Source organism: Corylus avellana, chromosome 8 (assembly GCF_965113065.1).
Source record: "Corylus avellana chromosome 8, dhCorAvel1.hap1.2, whole genome shotgun sequence".
NCBI classification, from domain to species: domain Eukaryota; kingdom Viridiplantae; phylum Streptophyta; class Magnoliopsida; order Fagales; family Betulaceae; genus Corylus; species Corylus avellana.
Window position 1 is genome coordinate 11,980,793 of NC_142497.1, and position 25,484 is coordinate 12,006,276.

Genomic DNA, 25,484 nt, shown 5'->3' on the forward strand with positions numbered 1-25,484 from the left:
TTTGACCATAACTCTCCGCTCAAATATTGGATTGAAGTGATTCAAACGGCATTAGAAAGCTAGCTCAAAATACTACAATTTGTTGTGAAATAAGATTTTCGTAATTCGGACGCTTTCTATGTCAAAATCGCCCCGCAATTAAAGGACACAAATCTGGACGAATCCTATTCCGATTTCAGACTTCTATTTTGACTGGGAGACAGACCTCCGAATTATCTAGGTTTGCTTGGGCTGCTAGGACTTCCCTAAGCCTATAAATAGACTTCTTTGCATTCAAGAAAAGACAGACAATCCTAGAGAGCAAAATTCTTTTGTTTAGTTTTTTCTTTAGGTTTAGGTTTAGGTTTAGATTTTATTTTTATGTGGAGCTAAATTCCTAACTAAGGTTGGGGATGAAGCCTCACCGATGAAGAACAACATCACTTTTATGTAAGTTTTTATTATTATGATTTTATTGGGTTTTATATTTCAATTGTTTTACTTCTAATCAATTGTATGGAGTGATTCTTGGATATCTTTTGTGATTCAAGGATACATGTGATGATTTGAGATAATTTCATATGATTGATTGCTTTGCTTTTAACTCATAAAAATTGGATATCCCTTGTGATTTATTCTACGGATACATCTGGTGTTTCAATTGAATTTGGATTCCTTTTGTGATTTGGTCAATGAATGGATACATGGGATGATTTTGATTAATTCTTTGAAGCATAGTAAAACATATCTATGATTTAATTTGTGAGAACTTCGGATTAATATTGATGAACATAAAGTATGTTGTTATGATTTGGTGAGTGTGAATTCTCAAACCTTAGTACCTTTATCCTTAGATTTACTTATTTTATTTAGTTTATGTTTATCCTTTAATTTTCAAAACTCAAAAATCAAAACCCTTTTGGAACTAGATTAGGATTTAATTAGTTTAGATATAAATTGCTCTTTCAAAAATACAATTATCCGTGGGATCGACCTAGCACTTGCAATCCATTAAACTACAATTGATTCATGCACTTGCGAGTTAAATAAATTTGCACAACAGAGACCTTCTGAAGTGGTTGAACCAACAAAAGAATTTCTTCTTTCATTGGTTAAAAGTGGCCTTTCAATTCTGTTAGTAAGATTTAAATCAGAAAAACTAATTTTTACAGATCCATCTAAATACTACTGGATATAATCAAGATTACTGGTATCATTCACTACTCTGGCGGGCTTAGATACGTTTTCCAAGAGCCAATCGTTGGGAAGATTAAATTCATCGCATCGAATCATTCTAGGAGTTCGTATATTAGCGTACTGAGTAGAGCTTTGGATCAAAACAGTAGAGCTTCTAGAATTCTTAATAATAGCCTGAAGATTTATATTGGTTTTTAACAACTTATAATAAATACGGTAGATGATAGCAAGAGGTTTGCTACCTTCTTCCATATTATAACCAGAAGTTAATACATTTAAAGTTAGTGCTTTAAGAATATGAATATCATTCAAAGCAAGAGTTAAATTAGGGAAAGTATCAAAATGAATAGGACCATTAAACAAAGAAGATTGAATGATACCAAGAATACTAGTCTGAAAATTAACAAATCTAGCATCACGAAGGCATAATAAAACAGAAGCATTGATACCTAATCTAGTCAAAGGTTTAACAACAACTTGAACAGATCCAACATGTAGAAATTTATATCTTTTAGCAAGAGAATCATTGACAAATTTTTTATTAAACAATTGAAATTTTTCATTGTTGCCAGAAATAGCAAATGTTTGTTCAACAGTTTTAATAGAGTATTCAGCTCTAAAAATAGATTTAGTCCAAGAGGTAGTATAAACTTCATTTGGAAAAAGTTTAGGAATATTCCATTTATCAAAACTGAAAGAATTATCGTCTTCAACAAAGAAATGCTCAGAATTAACAACATTTGGTGGTAACGAAGACCTAGAGCTAACGGAAGAACTGGATCTCCACATTTTTAAAAGCTAAAATTTAAAACTTTCTTTTAATCATAGATTCTTTTCTAAGAACTCACAACACAAACCCTTGGCTAAAACTAACCCTTCACCATGCCCTAAGACGCCAAATTCAGGCTTAAGAAGGGACTTAAAGGTCAACCGAGGTTACCTAACGGGGTGGTTGGTTTATAACTGAGAAAAGCGATATGAAGGCAAAGAAAGTAACAGATCGGAGCAAATGGAAACACGGATCAACAACTCTTATGGCTCTGATACCAATAGAAAGCAATGAAATAAAGCAGTGAATGAAATAAAATGGAAACACAGATCAACAGATTATAATTGGAGAACCAAAGAGGGAGAATGCCTCCAAATTCTTTATCAAAGCTCAAGAACCAAGAGTGGTCCAATTTGGAATTTTGACAAAGGAAGAATTTATTGAAGGCATTGATGTAATCATAATAACAAAAAGGAATTGAAAAATTATCTAATTTCCTGAGCTGCGAGGGATGCTCTCCCCATTCTTTTTCAGAAATAATTTTGTCAAAATAGACACTGTGGTAAATGAGTTTTTGGGATCAGTTTTGCAGAAAATTGGTTTGAAATGGACAGAATTTGTTTGGAGCAAGATATTAGTATAGTAAGAAAGAGTTTTCTGGGGATGTTCAGGGATCCAATGAAAATTTGGGGGAAGGTAGGAAGTAGCAATTTGAGCAGGAAATTTTAAATGGGATCTGTTTAGTTCAATGTGGAACAAATGTTCAGAATGAGGAAGAATAACATAGGCTGAGGATTTGTCATATTTAATGAAAGGAGCCGCAGTCCTTTGGGAAGCAACAACAAAAGGGTTATAATCTGAAATGAGAGCATTGGAATAAGTGGCCGGAGAATCGGGATTGAAAGCAGAGAAACGTATATATATATATATATCGCAAGTAAGTGTACATACTAATATCTTGTTCAAGTATAAGACGGTAGTGTATAAGTACTAACATACAAACTGATAAACAGAAATGTCACAATAGCTCCAGAGTACGAGAGACCAATAATGAATCCAATTAGGACCGAAGACAAATCCACACGTAAAGGAAATACTATTTCAACTAGAATTAGACTATGAATGAAACATATAAAGGAAATACACTACTACAATTAGACAACCAACTAAATAATATTATATAATTATACTACAACAACATAAATAAGTAGATATGTCCATTGCTGTAGTGACCCAAATAATTAACTTGGCTTAAGTAGTTTGGTTAGAGGGTTAATTGAACTTTTGGTCACTAGGGACAACTGGAGGGTCATTTTTGAAATTTCAGACTCTCTAGTTGAATGCTTGTGTGGGGACCACGCGAGCGCTCACCTGTAAACAATACATGAGCACTCGTGTAGGGACCAGCCCAAGCTTACCTTGACTTTTGGTTGACCACTAGTTATTGCCCGAGCATACGACTGCAACCCTAAAACCACTTAGTAAATAGTATGCGAACGCTTGGCACTGTAGTACCGAGCGCTCGCTGCCCTGCAGAGCTCTCAGCTTTTTCCCCTATAAATAAAGCCCCCCCTCCCCCCCCTAAGCTCATTTAGCCATTGTGCCCTCTACAATTGCTGCTTGAGTGTGGTTGTGAGCCTTGAGTGATTTCCTTGTTCTTGGAGAGGAAGGAGAAACCACTTGAGGATTCTCGCTATGGGAAGGTAATCATCTCTCTCTAGTGTTTCTTTAAGATGTTATGCTAGCCTTATATCTTGCAGTAGCTTCGTTGTTAGAAACCTAGAAGTAGAAGTCTTGATCATGTTATAAGTTTTTCCTTTCCATTAGATTCGTTCTTGTTGCTCGAAGATGTTGTTTTGGGTTAGGAAATGTTAGAAACCCTTTTGTAACCTTAGAACCTGTTTGAACTGCTTAGGAGATCGTAGGACCAAAATGAGGTTCTACTTGAACTCTCTGGTCGAACGCTCGGCCTAGGGCACAAGCACTCGCCTAGAAGCGTTTAAGGGGAATGCCATTTTGACCAAACTCCTACAGCCCTTTTTTTTATATTCTAAGTTCGTTTTTTCATAGATTTGGAGAACCCTTTGGAGGAGTTTTTAGAGGACTTGTACGACCCGGGTGAGTACGAACTTGCATAAGGCTCACTATTTCTTTTCCTGCATTGCACAACTATTTTGTGTACAAAACATGCATATTTACAACTTTCATGAAATACATTTTGCCGTATCATAAACTTTGCATCTCCTAGTTATTGGACACTAGCTCCTACCAACTACCCTCAAAATTTTTACCCACATGAGCCATGTTCATACTGCTCAAATCCTTATCATCATTATAGTGATTGTCCATCCTGGGGACAAGTTTCTAATTTTCCATATGAGCAAATGAACACCAGTTTTTTCAGTCCAGGGTTTGATTCAAATTCTAATTGTTATAACCCGGACTAAAGCAACAAATCTAATTTCTCATGGTCAGCTCAGGCAACAGGAAATTATGCTCACCAATTTGATGAATTGTACCATTCAGAATATCCACAGTTCGATCACCAAGCTCAACCACCTGCGGATCAATCCTTTACTCAAAGATGCCAACACTCAAGCTACTGTAGGGAGGGAAGAATGGATTAGCCAGAGTGAGAATGAACACCCATCTGAACATCAACTTGACCCAATGACTCAATATTAGGGCAATGAAAGCATACAAGATAACAATAAGGAAGAAGAGTTTCAAAGTCAGTTGATGGCTAAAGGACACTACATGATTGATGAGGATGACTCCCGAAATTCTTATTATGAGCATGTCCAAGCAACCTCCAACTTTGAAAGATAGGAAAGTGCTACAAGAAATTATCTTCCTAAAGGTGAGGTATTTCCATTTTGTCCAACTGCTCACATTGATGACTTAAAAAGGAGAATAGTCCAACTCAAGACAGTTAGGTCAGCCTATATCAGAACTATGAATAAGTGGGGACCATCTTTGTTTTGTGAATATTGTTATAATCCTACTCACCACCAAAGCGAATGTCCATTCATTTTACGCTACATGGTTGATGAGAAGGAAATTGTGGATAACAAAGAGGAGTACGCAGAGCAAGTTGAGCATGCTCAAGTCACCACCACACTTGAGAGTGAGAAAATTGTTGATAACATTGAGGAGGAAGAAAAAGAAGAAGAAGTTGAGTACCCTGAGCAAGTTAAGCACCATGAGAATAGTGAGCCCCCAACAAATCTTGATCTGCCTAGTGACATGGAAGTGAGTACTGAAGCTTATGCCTACATCACTGTCCCTCTTGAGATACATCAAGAATCCAAAGCTTCATCGCCTAAATGTCTCAAAGAGCCATCTTATGTCAAGATACTCTAGAACTTGTGCACACAAGCACACAAATCTAGGAACCACTTTCCTAAGAAGATCCTTCGAAGCAAGCAATTTTACATAAGATGACGAAATATCCTTCCAGAGGGGTATAAAGTTTTGAAGAAGAAGGGGTGGAAGGGATTGGTTGGACATCCGTATGATAGGGGGAAGTGCTGTAAAGTTTTTTCCTCCAGTTTATTTTCTGCACTTCACTCCGCAAATTCTTTCTTTCATTTTTTATTACATATTGTTTTTATTTTTGTTTTTGTTTCTAATAGCAATTAATCTTTTGAAGTTTTGTTTCTGTAAAAAAAAATATATATATTGTTGTTAGTTTTTGTTGACAGGTGTTTTGGTGTTTAAGTTTGGGGGACGCCCTGGCTTTGTTCACACTCAGATTTCCTTACTTTCGGTAATGTATTTCTATACTACACATTGTGGGCAATGTGTAATTCAAGTTTGGGGGTATAAAAAAACACTTTGTCTGTTTATTTTTGTTCTTATTGTTTATTTTTATTCTTATTTGTTTATTTTTAGTTGTCATTTTGTGTTAAAAAATTTGAAAAATAAATTTTTTTTGCTATGTTGTTGTCAAGTTTAAGTTAAACTGTAACTGTGATTTGCATTTCATTAGCTTGCTTAAAGGGTTGAACACATCATTATGTCTTAGGAGTTTGAGTCATTTGACTTATTTTTGGATAAAAGAGATTTCACTTGTTTTGAGATAAATTTTTATGAGCACATTAGAATGTTTTTTGTAAGGTATGATGTTTGAGCTTAAGCTTGTACTCTTTGAGATTTGTTGGATGACCTATTGATGAATAATGCAAGATTAAAAAAAAATTAAAAAAAATTAAAAAAAAATAAATAAAAAAATAAAAAAGAGAAGGAAAAAGAAAAGAAAGATCATGTTGAGTTTTCCGCTGAGTAACCAGACATCTTGCCTCATTAAGCATTGAGTGTTCGCGTCAAAAGGTGTGAAGTTCAGTGTTGATTTATGATATGGCTAATCTGACTTCGTAGCCTTTTTTACTTAAATTAATAAGCCCTTAGGGATGTTGTACATCTAGTGCCCTAAAGCCACCTGGCTTGGGAGTTATTGGCCTAACACTTATAACATGGGTCAATTAAAAAGCTTAAGAGAGTTAGACATTGTAGAGCCTGTAAAAAAAAAAATGCATATCTTGCCTTGGTTGTTTTATTTGTTAGGGATTCTTATAAATTTTATGGAACTTATCTTGAGTTTATGCTGAAAGCTTCATGATTGTATACTAATTACACTTTTCACTTTTCAGAACATATGAGGTCTCAATTGTCCATTTATGAGTGATTTGATTTTAGATTCCCTTTTGATTGTGAGGATGGTGTTTGTCTTTTTAAGTTTGCTCATGAATAAGAATCATGATTTGTATGAAACTTATTTCTTGTTGACAACATAGTGCTACAATGTTTATGGGTATCATTCCTGATAAGCCCTCACGAGGCTTCACTCGTCCACTAAGGCTGCTTAGGGGTTTAAAAGACTTATTGCATACGCTAAATGCAATCGTCTCTCCCACGAAAGAGGATTTATGTTTTTTGCTTTCATTGTATTTTTTTCATTTTGTTTTGTTAAGGGACTAGGAAAATGTAAGTTTGGGGTGTTTGATGAGTGCCAAATATTTCATATTTGGACCCCTTTATTTACATTAGTTAATCCTTTAGCTGTGTCGTTGTTTAATGTTTTATGTTAGTTTTGTGTTTTTAGTATTTTGTAGGTCGTTGAAGAAAAACTATAGCTTTAAAGGGAAAAATGCAAAGTTTTGAAAGAAAGCATACTTTGAGAAGACCTAGATGATGTGGTTAAATTTAACCAAATCCAAGAAAAAGGTTAAATTGGATTAAATATCAGATTGGATAAAATTTCGGATTGGATTCAAATTTAGATTATGCACACATCTCAGTATTTTGACCATAACTTTCTGCTCAAGTATCGGATTGATGTGATTCAAGCTGCATTCGAAAGATAACTCAAAATAATACAATTCATTGTGAAATAGTATTTTCCTAATTCGGATGGTTACTATGCCAAAATCGCCCTGCAATAAAAGAACACAAATCTAGATGAATCCTATTTCGATTTTAGACTTTTATTTGGATTGGGAGACAAACCTCCTAATTATCTATATTTATTCGGGCTTCTAGGATTTTCCTAAACCTATAAATAGACTTATTTGCATTCAAAAAAATATACACAAGTCCAAAGAGCAAAATTCTACAGCTTTTCTCTTTAGTTTAGTTTTTCTTTAGGTTTAGCTTTAGGTTTAGATTTTATTTTTATGTGGAGCTAAATTCTTGTGCAAATTTTATTAACTCGCAAGTGCACGAATCGTTTGTAGTTTAATGGATTGCAAGTGCGAGGTCAAACCCACAAGGAATTGTGTTTTTGAAAGAGCAATTTATATCTAAACTAATTTTACCCTAACCTAGTTCCAAAAAAAGTTTGAATTTTGAGTTTTGAAAATTAAAGGATAAACATAAACTAAATAAAATAAAACAAAAGATAAAGACTAAAGTTTGGGAATCCACACTCACCGAATCATAACAACATACTCCATGTTCATTAATATTTATCCAAAGTTCTCACAATTAAAATCTTAGATATGTTTTATTGTGCTTCAATAGTTAATCAAAACCATCTCATGTATCCATTCATTGCACAAATCACCAAAAGAATCCAATATCAATTAAATCATTAGATGTATCCGTAAATCACAAAAGATATCCAATTTTAATTGAAACACCCAATGTATCCGTAGAACAAATCACAAGGGATATCCAATTTTTAGGCAAATAAAATCAAGCAATCAATTGTACTGAATTATCTCAAATCATCAAGTTTATCATTGAATCACAAAAGATATCTAATAATCATTCAATCCAATTGAAAAGAAGTAAAACAATTGAAATATAAAACTCAATAAAATCGGATAAATGAAGACTTACATAAAAGTGATGTCGTTCTTCATCGGTAAAGCTTCATTCCCAACCTTAGTTGGGAATTTAGCTCCACATAAAAATAAAATCTAAACCTAAACCTAAACCTAAAGAAAAACTAAACTAAAGAGAAAAGCTGTAGAATTTTGCTCTTTGGACTTGTGTATATTTTCTCTTAAGCAAAGAAGTCTATTTATAGGCTTAGGCAAGTCCTAGAAGCCCGAGTAAACCTAGATAATTCGGAGGCCTGTCTTCTAGTCCAAATAGAAGTCTGAAATCGGAATAGGATTCGTCCAAATTTGTGTCATTTTATTGCGGGGTGATTTTAGCATAGTAACCGTTTGAATCATATTTCTCAATGAATTGTAGTATTTTGAGTTAGCTTTCCAATGCCGCTTGAATCATCTCAATCCGATACTTGAGATGAAAGTTATGGCTAAAATACTGAGATGTGTGCAGAATCTGAATTTGAATCAAATCCAAAATTTTATCCAATCTGATCTTTAATCTGATTTAACATTTTTCTTGAATTTGGTTAAACTTAACCACATCATCTAGGTCTTCTCAAAATATGCTTTCTTCCAAACTTTGCTTTTTTTCCTTTAAAGCTTTAGTTTTTCTTTAACGACCTACAAAATACTAAAAACACAAAACTAACACAAAACATTAAATAACGACACAACTAAAGAATTAACTAATGTAAATAAATGGGTCCAAATATGAAATATTTGGAACTTATCAAACTCTATCATTTGTGAAAATGTGCTACTTAACAAGATAATGAAAGGATGATACTTGTAAAAGCATGCATATAAAATATGAACAAGACTAATTGCATCATATGACATGGTACACCGGTACGTGCTGGATAACGGCCATGGGCTTACTATACATGTTAACTCTATGGTCAAATGTGTGTGTGAATATGATATATGGGTCTTGGATCCAATAGTTATTTCGTGGTTGGTGCAGCCTTAACGGGCGAGTCACTATAGGACGTATGTTATTAGTAGCGTGGGCCACCTGAGGTCGTACTCGGTCGGGCTGCTAGTGTTATGGACGGTAGCGTATAATGGTCAGGGCACTGTCATTGTATTACAGGTCCATTGGGACAGCGCCAACCCTGCTAAGAAGGGATAATATCTCGGGTAGACCATACAGTTGAACTATCACTAATTCTCATGATTATAGCATGCACTATAACTGTCATACCTAAAATGTTGCATATTTTACGAAATGGAGTTCATCACTAAATGACATGGATATTATGTGCATTATTACTCACTAAGTGGTGGCCTAGGACCTGTGCGGTTTAGCTAGCATAGAAGAGGATAGCTTCGGATAGAATCATAGTGGTGGCCGAGGACCTGATCCAAGTCATTTTTGAGGATTTGGACCTAGTCTGGCTCAAGTTCATGTGGGACGTAGGAGTATCCACTCGGGAAAAGATGATAGAGATAGTGATCATACTAGCACTACTTAAACTTAGGTGTTGATTTTCCTATGTTCAAATAATTATTCTATGTTTTGTAACCTATTTTGATGATCGGTCTGTTGACTAGCACATTTGGGAGAATTTATTTATGTTATGAGGTTTATCTTTACTCTGGTTATCTTGATTGTGGTATGTAGTTGGTACTTTCTTATTCCTATAGTTAAAGTCTTCCGTTGTATTCTCTCGTTTAGGAGAAGTTAAGATCACTAAGTCTTGTCCTATAAGAGATAAGGCTGGGAGACGAAACATAGGATCAATTATCAGTTAATTGATTTCCACGGGATGTTACAACCGCTTCTAAGACTTCTATGTTAGAATATTTCAATAATATTTGTTCTTTCTCCATAGCATGTATAAATAAATCTAATAATGTCATACCTTCAATATTCTTATGACAAAATTTCAATATCCGCCTCCACGAATCTCATTTAGATGCCCAAACATATAGAAGAAAACTGTGTTTTGTGTGTGTAGAGAGACTATTACTCTCTGCCCTAATTTTCACATAATGATCTAATGAAGTCTAATAAGTCAACTTCACTTATATATAAGATGAGAGTAAAGGGTTTTTTTCATGTGTCCACAAAATTTGGCACATCCCATTATGGGCCAAAAACAAAATAAATGACTATGTTAGTCCACACAATAGGAATAAATACAACAATCTCCCACTTGAACAGCACAAGTCATCTAACCACAAAACAAATGCAAACAAGCATTTCAAAACACAATTTGATCCAAATGTGTCTGCAAGTAACAAGTTAAGAATATATCGACAAGATGCATGAAATATAACAAATATTTTCAATCACGTGACCTATGAAAAAAAATGCAAGTGTAAGACACAAATAACCCAAATGGTAATCAATATATTTTCAAATGAAGCCCACTGAGACTAATATACATTGTCTCACCAAGACTCACACACAATGTCTCGTATCACAACATCAATGCCATAGCTAACACAAATGCACGCAAAACAATATATGGCAACACAAAAATACTCATGATATACCCAAGGCACGTAATTTCCACTAAGTTAATAGAACAAATTATTCTAACAACCATATATGAGTCGCATGCTCTTGAAACACTATTGGAGCCCAAACCTTTGGTCAATAGGTCTGCTAACATATATTATGTAAGAGTAATTAAGCATAACTCAAATGTGAGATTTGGCTAACTTTCTCTCTAGCAAAAAAATTTGTTTATGTCAATATGCTTGTATTGCAAAGAGCTCATCGTGTTTCGAGAGAAAGAAAATTGCTGCATAGTTAACACAAAATATCTCCAACGGCATCACGATGGCATCTAGAATACCTAGCTTTGAGATAAAATTCGGCAGTCATGTATTCTGATACGTAGCCTTACAATAAGCTACATATTATGTCTCCATAGTTGAGGAAGCTATAAGTGTTTATACGACACTTTTCCACGAAATAGCTACTCCCACCATCACAAATACACAACTAGGATAACCAAAATAATTAGCATCACAATATCCAACTATATCAAGAATGTCGGATTATCGATATGTTAGCACAAAGTCCTTAGCACTCTCCGCAAGTACCTTAGTACTTTCTTTACAACTTTCTAGTGACTCAAGTGTTTTCCAAGTACACCAATAATATAATCATATGCTGTTATGTACATATTTAAGTTCACATCAAGCTACACACAATTGACGTAAATATGATTGCTTGTGGCTATTGAGACTTAGAAGCTATTACCTTTTCATAATATGTGTCTTTCCAGGAGAGATATGTCAGGATCGTCAATATTGAGGATGTTACAATAAGTTTATGATGCATATAATAAAAAATAGAAATATGCGCTCATAAATATCCTCATTCACCAAATAGTAAGATTTTATTTTACACATATAATAGAGTTCGCAATACACATTGCACTCTTACACATTATTTTCATCTCAAAATCATGCAAGAGTCTCTAACACATAATGAACTCTTACACACTATTTTTATGTTAAATTCATGCTAGAGTCTGTAACACATAATAAACTCTTACGCACAATTTTTTTTTTCTCACATTCATGCTAGAGTCTACAGCACACAATTGACTTTTATGCATTATTTTTATCTCAACTCCATGCTAGAGTCCATAGCGTTGGGATTTATACGTATGTTTGAGAAAGTAAACTTCAAAAATTTTCTTTTTTATACGCAGCAGATTAAAATGATCTCCAAGACCCTATTCCATCAAGATAAACATGTTTAAATCTAAAGCAAACATATAAGTTATAATTACTTACATGTAGATTCGGCATCTCCTAGGCATGAGGTCATAGAAGTATCCTTTGATTATTCTGTCATAGTTGGACTGAGTAATTGAAGTTCCAACATGTAACGACCGATGGAAAAATCAATTAACTGGTCATTGACCCCATGGTTCATTTCTTAGCCCTATCCCTCATGTGACAAGACTTAGGGATCATAACCTCTCCTATACGAGAGACTTCAGCAAAAGACTTTTAAACTATAGGATTAGAGAACAGTAACTAAAATAACCACACATTCATGCACTAGAGTAAACATAATAACCTCATCAAATAGATACATCATCAAATGTATCGATCAACAGACCATCATAACATATTACAACCCACAAGATAATTGTTTTACAAAAAGATAAAAAGATCAAATCCTAAGTTTGAGTAATGCCAAAGAGATGACAATCTCGATCATTGTCTCCCATGTGGATCCTCCATCATCCCACATGGATGCCAGCCACACATGGTCCATGTCTTCAAAAACAACTCGAATCAGGTCCTGAGCAATCACCCATGTCAGGTTCGTAGGCATCTTCTTCTAAGCTAGCTAAACTGTGCAATTATTCATAATGGAAAGGAAAACATAAAAATAAGGGGGTAAGTCCAAGGATTTAGTGAAGATTAATGCACATAATACCCATGCCATTATTTTGTGATGAACTCCGTTTGGTAAAGAATGCAACAATTTAATCATGACAGTTATACAAAGATGCGATATAGATATAGTAATGCTTATAATCATGAGTAATAGCAATAGTTTAATAGTATGGTCTACCCGAGATATTATCTATTCTCAGCAGAGTTAGCACTGTCTTTATGGAACTGTAATACAATACCGGTGCCCCGTCCATTGTAGGCTATCGTTCATAACACTAGCCGCCCGATCGAGTTCGACCTCAGGTGGCCCACGCTACTAATGATGTACGTCCTGTAGTGACTGTCTGTTAAGGTTGTGCTGGTCATGAAACAACAATTGGATCTAAGGCCCATATATCATACACACATTTGACCATAAAGTTAACATGTATAGTAACCCCATGACCGTTATCCCGCATGTACCGATGTACCATGTCATACAATGCAATTAATCTTGTCCGTATTTTACATGCATGCTTATAAAAGTTTTAATGTCATTATCTTGTTAAGTAGCACATTTTTACAAAAAGCTAGAGTTCATGTCAACATGGAGTATATTGTGAGAGTTGTAAATATGCATATTTTGGTACACAAAATAATCGTGCAATGCGGGAAAATAAATGGCGAGCATTATGTGAGTTAAAACTCACTTGGGTCAAGTAGGTTCTCCGAGTATCCTTCCAAGGGTTTCGGGCTCTTCAAATCTATGGAAAACCTCCCATTAGTCCTAAGTCCACTGAAACAAACTCTAGACTCAAAAACAGGGGTCTTTGGGTGCTTGGCCTAAAATGTCATTCCCATAACGATCCTGGTCGTGCGCTCGACCTAGGGACGAGCGTTCGTCCAGTGAAGTTCAGGTAGAACCTCATTTGACCCACTTGCTTTATGAGCTTTCCTTCGACTAGTGCTAAGGCCAAAAAAAGGTTTCTAGCAATTCCTAACCAACATGATGCCTTCTAATAACATGACTATTGTTGTGAGTTTTAATGTTACTCGCAAGTGCACGAATTGTTTGCAATATAGCTTTTGCAAGTGCGAGGTCAAATCTATAGGGAATTGTGTTTTTGAAGACTAAATATATAAAAATTAATTAAATCTTAACCTAGTTCCAAAAGATTTTTGATTTTGAATAAAAGAAAACATAAACGACAAAAAATAAACAAATAATCAACTAAGAATGTACTAAGGTTGTGGAATCCACACCCACTAAATCAGAACAACACATTTCATGTTCATCAATATTATATGAAGTTCTCACAAATGAGATCCTATGTATGTCTTACTATGCTTCACAAATTAATAAATCATTTAATATATCCATCCATTACACAAATCACAAAAGATATCTGGATTAAACCAAATTATCAAATGTATCTGTAAGACAAATCACAAAAGATATCCAATTTTATGTTGATAAATAAAGATCCAAGCAAAACAATTGAATAAAACTCTCATAAATCTTCACATGTATTCGTAAATAACAATAGATATCCAAGAGTAATCTCAATAATCGAATTAAAGTAAAACCATTGAAACCTTAAAAACCCATAAAATCATAATAATATTGACTTACAAAAGAGTGTTGTTGTTCTTCATCGATGAGGCTTCATCTTCAACCTTAATTGAGAATTTACCTCCACATGATTATGATAAATAAAACCTAAACCTAAGGAAAACTAAAACTAAAAAGGAGAAAAACTGTAAAAATTCGGACTTGGTCTCCCTAGCCTCCTTTTATAGAGGCTTAGTATTTTATTTATAGGGATTTCTAGGGCTTTAAACCCTAAAACCAGCGGCTGGAACAAGTCTGATAAGTGGTCCGTCCAAATGGGCCTTTTCAACATCCGGACATGCCTCCCAAGTGCGCTCGATCTCACAATACGTGTGCTCAAGCGTACTGCCGTTCAGACGGGACTTCCCATAGTTTGGACGGTGAAATCACCGTTCGGATGGCTTGCGAACAGAGGCTCTTTTGACCTATTAAACATCAAAATTAGCAAACTCTTGTGAAACATGAATTTATTGATCTTTGCGTTATCTTTCCAATGCCATCAAGATTACTCCAATCCGAGTTTTAAAACTCTAGATATGGTCTTTTTAGTGGGACTCGTCAGGTGCGAATCATCGCTCGATCTAAATTTATTGCAAATGCTTCCCGAAGTGTCTTAAGCCCCATAATTAATGCAATGAGTTGCATTTTTCCCTTTAAAATTGTAGTTTTCCCTTAGAAACCTAGAAAATACTAAAAACAAATAAGTATTACAAAATATCAGATTAAAACATAGCCAAATGATTAACAAATGCAAATTAAGGGGCTCAAATATGCAATATTTGGCACTCATCAACTATGTCTAATTAACAGAATGACTAAACAAGTTAAATCTTACAATAACCTACTAAACAAGGACCAAGCTAATAACTCAATGAAAAGGTAGAGGTTACCTTCGCAAGCAAAATGCTCTAAGGAGCGCTTCATTTTTCACTAAAAGCTCACAAAAGCTCATAAAATCTCACAACACTCACAAACTAATCTAATAGGTTTTCCCAAGGTTTCTAAGGCTGAAAATTCAAATGGGGTTGGGGAGTATTTATAGGGGAAGAGGCTGGGGACAAAATGGTGAATAATAGAAAAGGATTAAGCGCTCGTGGTACCACAAGGGTGAGCACTCGTGTACTGCAGCTTAGAAGGGCTAGAGTTGCAGGTGGCACGCGCAGGTAAAAATCAGCAGTCAACAAAAAGTCAAGGAGTGCTTGTCCTAGTCCCCACACTGGCGCTCGTGTCTGGTTGCCAAGTGAGCGCTCGTGTCTGGTTCCCCACACGAGCGTTCGTCTATTGTACCTCCAAAATGTCAAAATGTCAAAAATTGCCCCTTTAGGTGTCCTTAATGACCCAAAGTCCAATTAACCTCCTAATTAAGCTGTCCTAAGCCTAATTAATTTATTTGGGTCGATACACAACATGCTTGCAAACTTCATGTATTCATCTAAACTCATTTCGCCTTCATCGCATTCTTCGCGTTCTTCGTGAACTGCAAGAACATATTTTTGTTCTTCACCGATTTCACAAACACTTGATCTCACATCAAGAATTTCAAGATTTTTCATCAAATGGTGAAAGATTTCTCCATAAGGTCTTCTCTTTGATGATTGAAGATGACTATGAGTGTGAGCTCACAATGTTTTCCTAAGAACAAGAGAAGAACTAGAAGTATAAACTTAGGAATCAAAATTCTCACTTTGGCCGTGTATCAACTCTAGAGTGAGAGTGAGGTTGGGTTTTTGTCTCTCACAAAAATCACAAGCTCCAAGCCAAAGGTGTAGATTATGCCTTCACCTGCTCCTCTATTTGTAGTACTAGGTGCTGTAGAGAAAGCGGAGTTCTAATTGAAGTGGGACTAGGATTCAAGTCCTAGCCCTTATCAAACCACACGGCTATGGGGAGATTTATTCTCCCCATGAGTCTTGACTAGGCTTCTAGCCCTTGCCTACTTCCACTTCATTTAATCACTTTGGCTTGGATTTTATCCTCAAGCCCAATACTCCTTTAAATAAATTTAGCCCATTGGAATTAATTTCATGTGGCCCAATGAATTAAAATGACAAGCACAAGGCTTATTTTAATTCGTTAGCATTTAGGAATTAAATCATAAGTCCAATGCTTCTATTTAATTCATTTCTCCAATTAACCAACAATATTAAATCTTTTGGCCCATGTTTTATTAAAATAAAACATCCAGTAAATAAATACTTGAAGAACAATATATTTTCTTAGTTAATTTATATCAGTTCAAAGAGTGACCTAAGGTAAAATATCATTCGCTTAATAGACATGTGAATATATCTCTCAAGATCATATCACACGACACTATTTTAATCACAATTAATTTCACTAAGGAATTGTGACTGGTATCTAATGATTATTTTTGATTTAATTAATCAATCATCATGATGTTATTACATTTTTACCCTTCCATGGAATTATTCTGTAGTTGAACCAAAGTCTTTTCTAATTGTCACTTTGTTCACAACCTCTTTTCCTTGGGTCATTGATTTAAATTCATGATTATCCCTATATGCCTTTGTGAGATTATATCTCACCTCGTATATATACAAGTTTTCATTGTAACTACTGAAGACACTTGGGCTTGAGCTTTTAGGATAATATTTCCCTTTAAATCTAAAACAAGCGGAATATTTCTTATCTCTTTGTTCTCTAACAAAGGATTTGAATTCCATCTTAAAGTTCATGTTCCCACAATATTAGATGTGATTAACCAATGTATTGAGCTCTATTGACCGCCAATAGGTCTCACTCTATGATATATCAAAGTAATCATCATTTTATATCTGATTTCACTTACTTCTCAGGATTTAGAGTAAAATGTTTAAGGCATCGTTCACGTACACCAATTGTTATAACAATATTTTACAATTGATGACTCACGTGGTCCTGTTCAGTGTATGGCATAACCTTGACAATGCCCCCAACATATTAACCTGAAGCTTCCTTGCTTCTCATGACCAAGATAAATCATTTGAGGTTTAACATGTTATAGTCTAAATGGAATTCTCAGTTCTATTTACGACTACGAACAACAAGCTTTATATGTTGCAAGTTTATTTTGAGTATGATCTTCTATGATACACACACCATCACTCAAATACAATGCATTTTAGGGAACTTACATGCATATAATCGGATAATACACAATCCATATATATACCATGTAAGAATATATGTATATGTCATTTGTTCTATTTCAAAAACTCTTATCAATCGATTGGAGTGTTGGACACAATTCCCAACAAACTCCCACTTGTCCTTAATTCCAATTGGACACCTGTCTGCTATCTTGAAACATCTTCATGTATTTTATGAAATACTTTTGGTTTCGGACCAAACTCCAGTGCAAAAGGATTACGAGACTAAATTTGAGTAATGTGAAAAAATTCAGATAGAAAATGTTAACAAAACTTGCATTCAATTGGTTTTCAATTTTGTGAGAACTTGGGGATAATCATTGGCAATTAATAATCCTGAACAATCCTTAAATGATGATGCACATAATTTTATGTTGTTAAGCTTTTTTTCCCCAATAGCCGACAATCTACTAATATTGATTTTTTAAAAAAAAGCAATTGTTGGTTCTCTACATTAGAGTGGTCTCTCTCTCTCTCTCTATATATATATATATATATATATATATAATCATCTACATAGGTAACGTCCATTCGATCAGTAATGTGCATTCCTATAGAATTGCCACATTGGCGTGAACTCATTTTTTTTTTTAGAGAAATGCTATAATTTAATAAAAACTCTACATTTTGCCCATAAAAGTCCAAGTGGCAAGATGTCACATCATATTTTTTGTGGAGAAAAAAAGACAAAACAAAAAGAAGATGATGTGACATCTTGCCACATGGACTTTTATGGGCAAAATATGGAGTTTTTATTATATTCTAACATATCTCTTTTTTTTTTAAAAGGTTAAACCGGTTTTTTTAGGCATAATTTTTGAACCCATTTCTTAAGAGTGAATCGGTCATTAAATTAGTTTAATTAAGAGCATTTAATTATATTTCAATAATTTTCCTTATATGTGATTTTATTATGTTCAAAAATTTAATATACGATATTATTTTCTCAGAATTTATTACTTTCCAAATTATATAAAGACAATATTTAGAATTTAAAAACATACTACATTAATTAACTACTTATAATCTGCCATATATGTTTTTTCAATAGATATCACGCTAAAAATATTAAATATTCCTACTAATTTTTTATATTATAATTCATGTATTTTTCTTGCTTTTTTATTTTTTATACTTTTCATTTGAAATCATATATACTTATACGAACAAAGATTTAAACATGTTTTAGTTTATATAAATTAAACTAAATTCAATGGTCTTATGTTTTAATTCATCTGTGTGTGATTGTGTCTTTAAGTACATGTTCAGTACACTTAAAATAAAGGTGCATGTTCAATAATGTACTGGTGTATAACCCTTAGTATGTTTTTTCGTTAAAAGAAGCATAATAGATTTTTTTCACATGAAAAGTAAGATAAGAATGCGTTTAAATTTTAAAATTAAATTATAAAGAAAAATTCCGCGCATAGCGCGGATTATGTGCTACTTCATATAATTACTGATATATGTAATGGATTGTTTTCCCTGATAATAATGGGTATTACAAATTACAAATTTAAAGTTCATATATCTCAACTACAATCCTTGTTACTTTACCATAGAAGGCAATGTCCATAGAACAAACTACTCACTTCAACTCAAAATACATAGTGTGGCATCATGCTCATTCAAAATAACAAATTTTTGGATTTTGCTAACTAATTTGCAACACGTCAACCAAGCACGATGAAAATGATAAAGATCAACATCACGAATCCTAAAATAACAGTGACATTACCTACGCAAACATCCTAAAATGACAGTTTTTTTTACTATTGTATAACAAATTACAAGCAATTATGTAATGACAATAAAACAACCCACGCAATTGATAACAAAGGAATATCACATCAAATAGCAAGTCTGCAATTACATCACAGTCGCCTTACAACAAAAGTTTAAAATATAATAGCGTCATACCAAATACTTATCCTTGTTATCATGGTTATGCATGGACAGAGACAAAACAATAGTTTCTGTAACAAAAGTACAAACTGTTGAAAACAAATCTAGCATACCCCCCAACACCAAACATACATAACGATGTTCCCAACAGACACACCACCAACTATTTAAACTAGCATATAAGTGTTAGGTAAGAAGTTAGGGATGAGGGATGCTATCCCACATCAGCTGGGCAATTGTATCCCTAGTGTTGGCCATTGCTATGGAGGAAGCTTCAGAAAAGTCAAATGCATGGCCGTACTCCAGGCCATCACCATCAAGTGGTTCACAGGAGGAGCATGCGCAAAGAATGCATCATCATGATCAGCCAAGCGAATATAGTTATGCAACGTAAGACATGCGTTCACAAGAATTGGTTGGCGTGCAACTTTATACTTTGGCATTCTAGTTTGCACATGGAATCGAGCTTTCAAAACACCAAAACATTGTTCAATCACCATTCTTAAAGACGAGTGTTGGTAATTGAACTATTCCTTAAAGCCAACCGGGTCCCCGAAGTTGCGAAACTACTGGAGGTGATATCTCTCACCTCGATAAGGTGGAAGGTAACCAATAGGAGCACGAAAACCCAAAGTCAACAAGATAATAGAAACCTACGCGAAACATTCAAAAGAGGATTGATTTTAATTGCTACAGTAAAATAGAGTTAAAAGTTATTGTCATTATTGAAATAACGCATGCGTACCATTAGGGGGTATTGGGAACTGATTTTTAGACCGGGTCACTGCATCATAAAACACGCGCTAGTCATTTGCTGTGCCCTCCCATCTAGTGTACAAAAAAGTGAAAAGCATATCGAAATCACATGCGGCAATAACATTTTGAGATATGTATGCCTTGCGCCCCCTAAACGCACTTTGACTCGCCATCGGAACGCAAGCACTAACATGAGTACCATCAATTACACCAATGCATTGCTACCAAGAAAAATGAAATGGGTTAGCATTAATGACTACTGTTATCAAATGGATGGAAAAAGTATTGAGAACATTAGGAAAGTACATATACCTCGAACTAGTGGTAGTACTTCTAATTACCAGCAATGTATGGGTGTACACCACCATGGTGGGTTGGCCTTATGATTGTTTGGCCTAAGTGACAGAGAGCTCACATTACCATTTTGAAATGACGGGAGATTGTTTAAGTCGAGTGCTGAAAACGATCCGCCGCAATACGTATACCCTGTCGATGTCCAGCTATTAAGCAGAATATGGCTAAAGACTCCTCTCCACCCGTAACAGATGGCTGTCTGCTTGGTACCCACCTCGTAGGGTAGTACACAGAGAGTTGAAAGTATCCCGCTTCATCCTAAATAGTTCATAGCATGTGCCCGGATGGCCGAACAAAATCTCGTGGACGAAGTCATTTCCACTGAGAGCTGAGGTACGCTACAGGACCCGCTGTATACGTGTAGACTCGATCACTAAGTTTTGAAGTTGTAAGAGTAGTAAAAACATTTCCTCAAACCAGTCATGGTCATCAAAGGATGGAATCGATGCACCATAGAAGATGAAGTCAGCATAATTTGACCCATCCATGGATGCTGGATACAAATTCAACGAAGGCAGCCTTTAGCAGTAATGATACTAATTAAATGATGTTACTTATAAATAATAATGATGCCAAATAAATGATACTACACATAGTTGAAGACGCTTATGAATGTGATAATTAATGTATAATTGACGGTCTGAGAATAAATTGAGTAAAAAATAGTTTTGTAAACAATACAATGGCAATCGCTAACAATAGTGTTTTTTTTTTTTTTTTTAATCTCAAATCGTATTTGTACTTTTGTATATAGTCCACGGTTTGCAGATATAAATAGGATATGGATCACACCCTATTTATTTTAATATATATGTAATCCACATAGTTTATATAAAAACAATTGACTATGGTGGCTGCCGGCTACTATCAGTAAGTCCATCTAAGGTTATTTCAAAACACCACCACGTATACCGAAAATTATGTAGATTTATCTGTAATTAAATAATTATTTTCAGTATACAGACCAACACACTCATAGGCCATTTCAAGATAAGTACACCCTCATGGATCCAACTTTGTTTAAATTTTTTATTATGAAAATTATATTTGTTTAATAACAAATTGTAAAGGGAAAAAATAAATAAATTATCAACACAAAAAAACTACCAATGACATTACAACGTGAAGTCTAAAACACAACCTCATATACAGAGAATTACGTTGTTGTATCACCAATTAAATAATTTGTTCTAAACAATTTTCATCATAAAAACTTTAAAGTCAAACTCTAAATTAAATAATAATAATAATAATGATAATCAACACAAAGATGCAACCAGTGACATCATTACCGTGAGAGGTCCAAAACACCACCTCATATACAGAAAATTTAGTTATATTAGCAATGATTTTTGTTTTTTAATTTATTTTCAGCGTACAGCTCCACGCACTTGTAATGGCCATTTCAAGAAACCAAAAAATACACCCTCATGGATCCAAGTTTGTACAATATTTATCAACACAAAAAAAAACTACGAATGACATCACTGTATGAGCTCTAAAACACAACCTCATATACAGAGAATTACGTTGTTGTATCACTAATTAAATAATTTTTTTAAACAATTTTCATCATAAAAACTCTAAATCGAAACTGTAATTTAAAAAAATAGTTATAATCAACACAAAGATGCAAAAAGTGACATTACCGTATGAGGTCCAAAACACCACCTCATATATAGAAAATTTTGTAGATGTATTATCAATGAATTTTTTTTTTTTTTTTTTTTTTTGAGAAGAAATATAATTTAACAAACATATAGACCCACACACTCGTAATGGCCATTTCAAGAAACAAAGTTCACCCTCATGGAATTTGACCGTTTGGTTTTTATTAGAAAATTATATTTGTTTAATAATAAAGACAAAAAAAATATTTATCAATACAAAACAAGCATCAGTGTCATTAGCATATGAGGTCTAAAATGCCACCATATATAGAAAGTTCTTTAGATGTATGACCAATTGAACAAATTAATTTTTAAAACAATATGAAGAATAAAAACCCCTACACAGGTTTTGCCCATTTCAATAAACAAAAGTCACGCATGAATGCAATTGTGTTTAATTTTTTTATTACGAAAATCAAAATTTTTTAATAACTATATATAAAAAAAAAAGAAGTAATACAAAATACTACTACCAACAGACAATACTGTATCAAATAGCGACAAACACTAGCAAGTGCGAAATCACGTATAATTGCAGATTTCGTAAGTGAACACAAGTAAAAAGTAACACATAAAATAACATGCAAACATTAACTTAGCAAATACACAAATATTATAGAAAATTGCCAGCAATATAATTGCTGGCGGATAATAGTTCCGTTGCACATAATCGATAAATATTAAGCACACATTACAACCTTGAAATAAAGGATAGGAAAGCAAACAGCAGTTCCATAAAGCAACAAACATTACGCAGCACAACAGACCACAACATAACATACTATTGATCATTTTTTCAGCAACTACTACCTAACCTAAAGGCGCAAAATCCATGAAAGGCTCCTTTTTGGGGGCATGGATATAAATGCTTTTTGTAACTCCTTGTCCCTTAGCAGTTCAACCGCCTTAAAATAGTGGTCATCATCAAGTTCAGGTGTAGTTTTAGTTAGGAGTGCAGTACACTTGGTCATAGGGTCAAATATAGCTGCGCTACTGGCATCCTGACTACCCCTAATGGCTTTAGCCATCATCAAGTCTTTTTTCAGTCGGGTTGTCTCAGTAAACTCCTTGATTGCATCATTCATGTAAGAAGATGTGGGTTCCTTACCCTTCCTGCAAGACCTACTCCCAGACCCACTACTAGCTTCAACTACTGTACGCTTTGCCAAATGTCCACTACCATTTATCACGACCCCGCCATTAGGAGAGGCATGAGGGTTGCCACGATCTACAACGTCAGCATCGCCACTACCTCGGGGTGCACTGTCGCTGGCACTCCTTGCCGAGCTTAGAAGCATACCAAACCTTAGTTCGTTATCCAGCTCATTCTCCTCATCAATATTAGGTGGATCCTGTGCACATGAGTGCTTCAACACACCTCTAGTAGTGGACCCATTGAATAGCACCCCCAACAACTCAAAATTTGGGCTTCCCTTTCTACGAAAATGACTGGCCTTTTTGTTAACCTATGGGATGCAATATTAAAAGAAACTACGTATTGGTCAGAAAATCTATAAGTAAAGGGGATAGGTGTTCGTACACTTACCCTCATGTACTGCTGCCACTAGGTCTTAGTCCCTGTAACAGTGTTTGAAATTGGGTCCCATCTAAACCCTGTTTCTCTCGTCAGAAGGTCAGAAAATTCATGGTGATTCATCCCCAGTCTTTTATACTTCTCACTGCATTTTCTTGCAGTGTATGTCACTCCAAACATGTCCGACAATTGTGAGGCAATGGGAAACCATTGATTTGGGTGCATATGGCCATCCACTAGTCGTCCTTGGTTCATAAGCTCCACCAACATTTCAACAAATTTCGTCTCAATATTAAGAGGCCATGATGCATCCAGGTTGGCCATCTAGTGGGGATTGAAGACATGGAAGGGATAACAAAAAATAAAATAAAATTTATTTATGTTTAGAATTCAATTTTTTTCCTACATACACCAGACAAAATTACTAACATAGCTTTGACCTAAACATATAAATCGACAGAGGCAGACACAATTGAAAAAAATATTCATGATAATATTACAGTATACTAAACAACTCAGGGCTATGTTTACTACAAGTTAGAACCTTTTTGTGGATTTTCGAGGGTGAAGTCGATGGAACGAAAGGGCGATTGTATTTCGTGCTCCTGGTACAGTATGCCTGCCAACGAAAGGAAGAATGTGTTAGAATGGCATCAAAGGTTTACAGTTACAATGGCCTCAATTTTTTTTTTTTAAGAAAAAATCAAAGAAAAAGGTGTAGAGAGGATGCAATTGTGGACCTTACCTTCCACAATGTCTTCGGTGCTGTAACGGTTAAGGTGGCCGAGTTGCGAGTTTTACGCTTACGACCAACTCTACTATGATAACTGCAAGTGCATGGGGATTCAACTGTTGTATCTGACTTGTGGGAACGAAGGGATTAAGAACACCTCAAGATCACTATGCGCATCAACTCAACTCCCGTACATGTAGGGAGTAATTAAGCTGTAGGGATTATGCAGAGTAGGGATGGCGGAGAAGATGCCCTTGGGTTATGCAGCTTAGGCATTGCGGAGAAGACATCGAGAAGATAGTGAAGGAAAAGTTCTGGGGTACGGACTGAGGATTTCATTCTATAGGGGATATCTTTGAATGCAAAAGTTGTATATGTGAAATAGATGAGGAAATTAAAACGATGCGTTTAATTATAAAACGATGCGCTCAAGAGTATGTCATCCTCAATCGTTTATTTTGGGTTATCAACGTAACTGTGGAACTTTTGCTAATTATGTTCACAATTTATCATGAAATGTTGGATGTTGGATTTTCATTTGAAGAAGCCATCTTTGTCGTAAGTAGAGTATACTAGGTAGATACAAGATATGCTGCATGTGAGCATTATAAGCATTTTAAATGAACCATAATCATACAGCTAACAAGGACACACATGGAAAATGCATAATCGAACGATTATGGGTAAATTGAGAGAATCGATGAGGCAATTGTCAAATTTTTTCAAATGAGGATAAGCTGGGTTATAGTGTGGACATAGCATTGCATTCACTTTTAATTGTTATACGTGTATGGCTACAACAATGTACTACTTTAGATGTTAAACCATCCAACTAGATCAACAATAGCAGCCAATCCTATTGGATGACTTGCTTATTGGGCATCACATGAGAGTATACCATGGAAAAATATCATATGCGGCATCACTTCACTATTCAAGGGAAAAAGATTTCCAAATCTCGACTATGCCAACTTTATGTCATGCAAGTTGCATCTCATTTTGCCGTTGGAAATTTTTTTTCTTCTTTTCCTTTTTTTGTTTTCTTACATACAACAAATCGAGGCACCTAGAACCATTGGATACAGATGTGCAGCAGAGGAGAGCTGTAAGGATGGGTAGCCCGCAAATCAAA

At 34.7% G+C, this 25,484-nt stretch overlaps 1 protein-coding gene across 1 annotated transcript; it reads right to left on the reverse strand.

Annotated features, from left to right (window-relative positions):
* Positions 1–22,900: 22,900 nt before the first annotated feature.
* On the reverse strand, positions 22,901–23,943 carry LOC132162944 (uncharacterized). Its single transcript, XM_059573154.2, has 2 exons — positions 23,671–23,943; positions 22,901–23,551 (listed from the first exon to the last, which is right to left on the reverse strand). The coding sequence occupies exons 1-2, from the start codon at positions 23,941–23,943 to the stop codon at positions 22,901–22,903; spliced, it is 924 nt and encodes a 307-aa protein (XP_059429137.2).
* Positions 23,944–25,484: the final 1,541 nt, after the last annotated feature.

Coding starts and splice junctions, on each gene's coding strand:
- LOC132162944 (XM_059573154.2), bottom strand. CDS start 23,943: ATGGCCAACCTGGATGCATCATGGCCTCTTAATATTGAGACGAAATTT. Junction 23,552..23,670: donor GGGACCCAATTTCAAACACT/GTTACAGGGACT, acceptor TGCATCCCATAG/GTTAACAAAAAGGCCAGTCA.